Consider the following 8,504-nt stretch of genomic DNA (forward strand, 5'->3'; position numbering starts at 1 on the left):
TTATAATTTTTTAAAAGTAAGTTATTTTTAATCCCATTAAAAATATTTGAATGAATTTGTTATAATTTAAATTGTTTTCTTTTTTTATAATCAGAAAGCAGCGTTAATTCCAGTAATAATTGCTAACTTGGCGAGATTTTAAAAAGTAGCCAAGCGGTGGGCTATTCTAGTATTTTACTGAAGATACCAATCTAAATCATTCACAAAATCAAGCAATATGTTTTAAACATTTCATTTTTTTTAATCAGAAAATGATATATTAAGATACCGTTGTTCATTTTGCCTTGGTTGTGAAGATATAAATCATTAAATTTGGGTAATTTGAGCAAAATATGTGTTGAAAATCAAGCAAATTTTGCTAAGTGTTTGATAACGAGTACAGTTATAAAAATCACCTTTAAAATGCTTAAATAATTTCAAACACTCTCTCGTTAGAAAATGAATTGTTATCTCAAAAAATACTTGTAAAATGCACAGTTGGGATGATGGAACTTTGAAATTGGAATTTACAGGAAATTATAACTTATTATTAAAACAATTGGACTTTTACTCTAAGTTTTAAATTTAATTTTTTAGTTTTTAATCTTTTGATTCAGAATTTTTATTGCACATACTTTTCATATTTTTTTCTTTATTTTGTATTAACTTAGATCAAAATAAGTGGAAAATATTATATTTATTTAATATTATATAAGAGAAAAATTTGATAATAATTTATAGCTATGAAATACAGCATGAAACACCGGTGTCTTTTTCTGCGTTAAAGGTAAAATCTTCCAAACATGGCTCACTTCCAAACAATAATTTTTCAAATTTTCAATTATTTGCAATTATTTATATCTAAGAAAAACATTTATTCATCATTGAAATTTCTTTAATTTACAAAACCATTTATTGATAAATTCCCTAAAATGAATTAAAAATGAATTTCAAAATACTTTTTTTTTGGTTTTTATATTTTAGTACGAAATAATTTTCGATATAATTTAGTACATTTCTGATAATTTACGGATTTTTTTAGTAGCTATGAGACTGTTTTTTATAATTAAAAAAAACTAACATATATTTTTGCTTGTAATTAGTGCTTGAGAAAAAAATATTTTAAAAGGACACAGGTGTTTCATCTATGGTGAAAAGTTTAAGGGCAAGAATTAAAGTTTATGATTAAAGAGAAAAGTTTTTTAGAGAGCAAAAAGAATTTTCTTTTTACAGTCAACAGTGCTCTATCTCATCTGTGGGCCGTCTTGGAGATGTAACTCAGGATAAAAGCTGTGTGTTTTTATAATTTATATCAAAATTAATTTTATTTATTTTTTTACCTAACTTAAAAATTCAGTTTGATTGAAGAGTGATACTTCTAGTAACTGCACTGCTAGAAACGTTCATATCGTTATTGTAAAAATACTTTAAATTATAAAATATTAATTCCACTTTTTGAAACAGAATTTTCTATTTAATTTTAAGTCAGAAAAACATTTCAGTGACAGGATTTGATATACGAAATTTTTAAAAAAGTCAATTTTAATTGTTTTATATATTTCATTATCTGAATTAAAAAATTTAAATATTTTGAAAAATTACACCCTACAAGCAATTTTGAAAACTTCTGACCCAAAAAATACATCACCGTAAGTAAGAAATTTTTTCTGTACGCGGTGATTTAATATGGTTGTTACATATTTGGAAGGGAAGTAGGTCACATCATAATGATTGAGAATTGCATGTCTGAAAATGTCATAAGCCGTTAAAAATGCCTCTCCGTTGTGAACTGGCAATTCAGGTGCATTGATGGAAAAGGTGCTTTTATTTATCTTAATTATCTTAATTTTATTATTTAATTTGGAGGTTTTTTTCAGACAAAAAATTGCACATTGCACTTTAAATCATTTTCATTAGTTTTCGGATGTCAAAAACGCGCACGCTTATTAAAGTTTCAAGTTTTTATCTCTTTTTTGCTTATACATAATTCTTCACTCAAATCAAATTCTTAAAATTATTTTTTTTTTAAATCTCAACTTGCATTGAGTAATTATGTTTAATAGTTTAGTTCTCTTATAGTATATTTTATGTGTGGTGTGCCAAAAAAAAAAGCGGTCCACCCTGAAGAATAACTTTTGATTTAATGCGCGGATCTTCACGTTCTGAAACTCTTAATGGTCTGAGGGGTGACCTCAAATATACTACTTAATTAATGAAGAACATATTTTAAGTTACGAAATCAGACACAAAAGCGTTCTTTCTCTGAATAAACATAACTTTTCTTCAACGGATTTGGATTTCACTCCCCCAAAGTACAGGGGATAGCAGCAAACTGAAAAATATAATTTCCATAGTTTGGTCAATAGACCGATCCAAACTTGAGACGTCTTAATGGTAAATTTACTTTTTGCGTATTTCGCTATATCTCGAGAACTTTTTAAGAGAATTTAGAACATTTTGCAGATAATTATAAAGTTACATAAACAAAGATGATACAATGCAAAAAATAAATTTTAGTAAGTATTTATTATGTTTTACTATTTAATTAAATAAGAGTAGAAAAATTTGAAATTGTTAGGTACACAATTTTATATCTCTTTAAAGTACGTATTTTACATTTTTACATGGCAAAATAAAAAATTCAAGGGAAATCGGTTGAATGGTTTCTGGGAAATCGAATTTTAAATGTACGACTTCTTTAAAAATCAATTTCTCCGCAACTATCAACTCGATTTCACTGTAATCTTTAATTTTGCATTTTAAATGCATACTTTAAAAAGATAAAAAAATTTGCATACTTAACTATTCAAAATCTTTAAATCTATTATGTAATAAAATAATTAAAAAATTGATCATTTACTAAAATTTATTTTTTGCTTTGAGTTATCTTTGGATAAACAAATTTTATAATTTGTTTATCCAAATTCTGTATTTTTTTTTCAATTCCATTGAAAAGTTCTCAAGATATGGTGAAATATGTAAAAAGAAAAATTAACATTTAAGGATCAGAACTTTGGATTGCCCTCCTGAGCAAACTATGGGGACAATATTTCCCAGATTGCGGCTATCCCCTTTATTTTGGGGGTCGGAAATCCGAATCCGTTATAAAAAAGTATGTTTATTCAGGGAAAGTCTTTTTTGTGACTGATTTTGGAACTTAAAATATCGTCTGCACTAATTAATTAGCATATTTGAGGTTACTTCCTCGAACCATTATGCTTAAGTCCTAAAACATGAAGATCCGATCATTAGATCAAGAGTTATTCAGGATGTTAAGTTTTTTTTTTCTTGACTCACAAAACAAAATGGTGACAAGAATCACCAAAAATGCAAAACTTTTTGAAGTTTCAGCTTTTTTGTTCTGTACTGTCAATAGTTTTGTATACTGTAAATATAGGTATCGGAAAAAGAATGCATTATATAGTCTTAATGAAAGCCTTAAATTTTTTTATAAAGAAATTTCATATCTTTTTTCTTCAAGTGACTGTTCTCTAAACAATTCTTAGCTTAAAACTGATTTTAAAATTAAAAATTAAAAATACCCTTTCTAATTGCTATTCTAAGTGTTGTTCTTAAGAATTTTTTTTATTATTTATAGTAAAAAGTAATTTTTATTTCTTCTGTTTGCAAATTGCACAAATTATATTTATAAAAGAAATCAAAATTCTCGTTTCAATAAAAATTTAAGTTGTTTATTCAAGAAGAAATGAAATGCAACTGAAAAAGCGAAAAGAAATAAATGAGAATAGAAGATCTATGGAATATAAATTAAGAAGAAAAAGATGGAAAGAAATTTTACATTATATTTTTTGCCAAAGACACTCGAGAAAAATAATTTTAAAATTTAATTCAAGCGAAAAAAGTTTATTTAAAAAAGCATATATGACACATTAAAGCTTTGAAATTTCCTAACGAGTCAATAAAATGTTTTTATAATTACTCACATTTTTTTAAAACAAGTTAAAAGCGATTGAGCTATAGTAGTATTACAACACTTATTGAATCTTTATAATAATAATTTATTATATTATTCTCTAGACAAACCTTTCAACATATACTTCTTGAAATCTTCCGTTCTGTCCACACTTACATTGATGTGAAACCTTTATTGAACAAGCCAAAAAAGGACCATCATAAAGATCACTTTCACCTTTTACATTCCAAAAAACCATCAAAATAACTTCAAATACTAAAACACGAAGAAATAATGTAAAGTAACATAGTATGTTTTGAAATTTGATACTTATGATAACAATGTAAATACGTAGTGTTTAGGCAGATCCTAAAATATTTTATTTCGTTATCTTAAGACCACATTTGCCCATAGATTTAAAACAATAAAACTTAAGAGGGCAATTTGATCCTTTTCAGATTGTTTGTGTGTAGCGTGCAGTAATTTTGAAATTAAATCTGCAATGCCTCAATTTTTTTATATGCTTAATACACAAATATTAATCCAAACAATTTCATGTCAACTGTGCTTGTATTGAGAGAGTATTTCCTCGCATTCAAGTCTTAAATATTTGATGCTTCAACAAGTTCTGAAAGGTTTCGAAATTAATATAATTTATATTTATCTAAAACTTGGAGTATAGTAGGAAAAAAATATTTAAATGAATAAGTTCTAAATTTAAAAAAAAATGCGTTATTCGCAAAGTAAAAAGGGAATTAACAGTTTTCGTATAGAAATGAATACTTTTGACATATGCAGCTACTGAAAGCAGAGCAGGCAACTTTTATGAGAAAATAATGAAAAAAGGAAACTGATGCATGTCTTCATCGCAATTTATTATATATCTAATAACTTTCTGCTGTGTACAATTTAAAAAGAAAAACAAATTGCATTTTTTTTCAGATTTAACATTTATTACATTATTTTAAATTTTAAATTAGGAAAAAATATTCGATGAAGTTCAAAGCAATAAAATTAGTACAGGTTTGTGAGTAAATTAAAAATTAAATTAAAATAAAATTAATTAAATTTATTTTAATTATTAATTAAATTAAATAAATTAATTAATTAAATTCATTAAATTAAAATTTAATGATTTTAACTAGTTTTCTTTTCTACCTTAATTTTTTTTTGCTTTCTTTTACGCGATTATAAATATCTATTCTGGCAGAGTACTTTTTATTGAAATAGTTTAAGTATTCCAAAAAAAGTGCAAAATCACTAAAGGAAGTATTTGAGCATGAATCATTTTGAAAGTTAATTTATTTTTCTGAAGGTGTTGCTTTTTATTTTATTATTCATTCGAATATAAAATGGCTAATATTAGCTACTAAAACAATTAAAACTCGCTTTTCGAAATATATTGATTTATAAATTAGAATAAAATTGGAAAATAATTAATTAGTTGTTTAGTACTTACCTAATACGATCCCTTGTCGTTGAAACATTTTAAAAATTCGTGGTTCGGCTTTTGTATCAGTTATGCTTTTTACTCCTTCAGGAATTTTAAAAAAATTAATACTACGCAGTAAACTACGCAGAAGATAAGATCCGGTTTAAATACCTTATATAGCAAAGAATATTCTAGACTGTTTCTTTTTATTGAAGATTCTCAGTATTATGCTATTTCACCCAACTTAGAATGGGATAAATTGACGATACCAGAAAGTCGGGGGGGGGGCACTGATATTTGTTTTATATCACATTAGACTCTTTTGCTATTTTGATGCGATCGTTTCCATTAAACAAATAGAGGATGTATCACCTATGATTAAGAAATATTTAAAAAAAATAATTAGCTTTAAGTTATGTCAAGTTTTAAAAAATTACTACTCAAGAACTGTATTTTCTTAAATCTGATTTTAATATTATAACTATCACAGTTTAATTACATGAATTGTGGTATAATTTAAATTATTTTTAAAACTGGTAATTCAAAATAGAATTATGTATTTATGTGTGTATTTTATTTACTATTTATGTATTTTATTTACTGTTTTGAGCTCTTAAAATGGAAAAAGCTTATACACAGTTATGGAATTAAAATTACCAAAATTAAAATTATGGAATTATCAAAATTAAAATTATGGAAACACTTCTACGCATTTATATTTCTCAAGAAACACTGAGAGAATCATTTTATAACTTTAGAAGATGATTTTGAACACCCTATACCAAAACATATAGCAATATGCTTTTAACTCGAAATAATTATTTTATACAATTATTTAACTACTATTTATCCATCAGTTATTTATTTATTTTTATTTTTTTGCAATTATTTTACGATTATGCAATAACTGCACGAAATTTCTTAAGCCTAGCTTAAATATTCATGGAAATATGAGCATTTTTATAGAAAAATTACTTTTTTTGCTTAAAAATTCTGAATTTCCTGAAATTAGCTGTTACTGAGAGGTGAAATATAGTGCTTTCTGCGTGATCCATTAAAGTGAAAGCACTGATCGTTACATTATTATTAGCATTATCCATAAAATACAGTTTGTTCAATGTTCTAAATATTCAGAAAGCTCGTTGACAGAAGGGGTAAATTTTGCTGTCCTACTTTTTTCCCTACCTGTCTTTCTCTTCGTGAGTCATAAGCATTAGTTACATCACGTTTGTCGTCTTATCTACAGACAGCAAAATTTCTAAATTTAAAAAAAAGATTATCCAGACTCTTATGGGTCTGAGAATGCTGAGACATTTTTAATAACCCTGAACTATGAAAAGATAAAATGCTGAAATGCATCATGTAACTTTCTTGGAAGTGTAAAGATGAATATTTGAACCAGTCAGGGAATTAATCAGAATCTGATTAGAATCTAATTTCTTATACTCAGAGACAACTTGGTATATATTTAGCAATACTGTGCAAACATTAAAGCCACGAGTTCGAGTAAATGATTGATTCATAGATTTTTTTTAAGTGTTTTGCTTTTTTATTTAGAAATAATTAATTTTCAGGTATACAAAAATTAAAAATACTCTGAATGATATACCATCTTTATTATGCATAAAGAAAAAAAAATTAGGTTAAATTTTCAAAATATTTCTGCATTTTAAATTAAACAGGAATGTAACTGTTTGTTTGAGAAAAAATTTTTGCTTTGTAATTAATTATTTTACCATTAAAAATGTATTATAATTCAAGTTCTAAAACTACAAGTCGAATATTTGGAAGGAGATGATTACGTTGTTATCTGAAAAATGATTTAAACTGTTTATCTGGTGCGTATAATTCTGTGTATACTGAGTGTATACTATTTTCTCGAGCGAACGTTCTTTAATCGTATTATTTATTTTGAAAAGATTTGAAATTAAAAATTCACTCTTTCTCGGAAATATAAGGAAAAAGATGTCCTGACAATGCCCTGACTGTAGAAATCGCAAACTATTTTAAATGCAATATTAATTTTTTAAATAGGGAAAAGCTGTGTACCATAAATTTTTCGATTATTTTTGCAAGCCACAATTTTGCATACATTAAAATACAATTAATTTGCACTCTCAGGTTTACATTTTTTCAACTAAATAAATTTTTATTAATTTTTAAATATTATCTAATATACAGGAAAAATAGCAAAGCATGCAAATCTAACAATATTTTACTATACCCAGTTATTATACTCTATCGAGTTATTTAACCACTACAAATAATGCAAGAAAGATTTCATTTTCCTTAAAGACTATTTTATTATTCTATTATACATTAATATGGTAATTTTTTCATCAATATGCCATTAAAAAACAGTTAAGTTTGAGAAAAAAGAGTAGCAAGATTTTAAATTAGAAAATTTAGTACTACAGTTGTATAAACGTAATAGGCAATAAACATTTATTTATTTACGTGTATATCAACGGTAATCTTGCGGTAACAACCATAGAAACATATTATTCTAACTAAATATATTCACTCGGAGCGCAATAAAACAAGTTTCATGGTACTCAATCTGCACAGTTCGAATTTTCTTTCTAAAATTATGGCAAAATAACCGGCCATCTACCGTCCAATTAACCGTAAAGTTTATGATAAAGAACACTTTTTTCTGTTACTTTTTTGCTTTAACACTGGTCCGTTTACAGCTAGTATGGCTAAAAATCATGAATATAAAACTATACGATTTTTAACCATTTACAACTAGCATGGTTTTAAAACCGCAAAAAAAAAAATTAATTTGGACATTGTAAACAATTTGCCAGTTCTATGGGGGCTGCCATCTATGCGTGAATGAGAGTATCTTATTCTAATAGTCCAGGGTCACAATAGATCATTAGAAACTTCACATGTGTTGAAGGGAATAAAGGGAATATTGTGTTTTCAACACTGATACTTAAACCCCCGCTCGGTCGAACATGAGAGTGGCAGATTAGCCTTCTCGGCTATAATATACACCTTTTGCAAGGAACTAAGTAGCTTCATTAGGTGGGCCTTGTTAGTGTGATAAAAATCGGGTTGTTTAACCGTATTAGGTGAAAACAGTTAATAAACGGTTTTTTCTCTCAGTTAACAGTTTGAATACCATCTTATTAATGGTTATTTGAAATTTTTGTTTGAAATTAAAGCATAAAA

At 26.2% G+C, this 8,504-nt stretch overlaps 1 protein-coding gene across 1 annotated transcript in view; it reads right to left on the minus strand.

Moving 5' to 3' along the window:
• LOC107444872 (protein PFF0380w) overlaps nucleotides 1–5,499 on the minus strand; it is a 25,519-nt gene extending 20,020 nt beyond the window's left edge. Inside the window, exons 1-2 of the mRNA XM_071180464.1 lie at nucleotides 5,352–5,499; nucleotides 4,024–4,168 (exon numbers count right to left, since the gene is read on the minus strand). Coding sequence (XP_071036565.1) covers nucleotides 4,024–4,168; nucleotides 5,352–5,379 — 173 coding nt within the window. The 5' untranslated portion in view covers nucleotides 5,380–5,499. The remainder of the gene's footprint in view (nucleotides 1–4,023; nucleotides 4,169–5,351) is intronic.
• Nucleotides 5,500–8,504: the final 3,005 nt, after the last annotated feature.

This window comes from Parasteatoda tepidariorum, chromosome 1 (assembly GCF_043381705.1).
Source record: "Parasteatoda tepidariorum isolate YZ-2023 chromosome 1, CAS_Ptep_4.0, whole genome shotgun sequence".
Taxonomy (NCBI): Eukaryota; Metazoa; Arthropoda; class Arachnida; order Araneae; family Theridiidae; genus Parasteatoda; species Parasteatoda tepidariorum.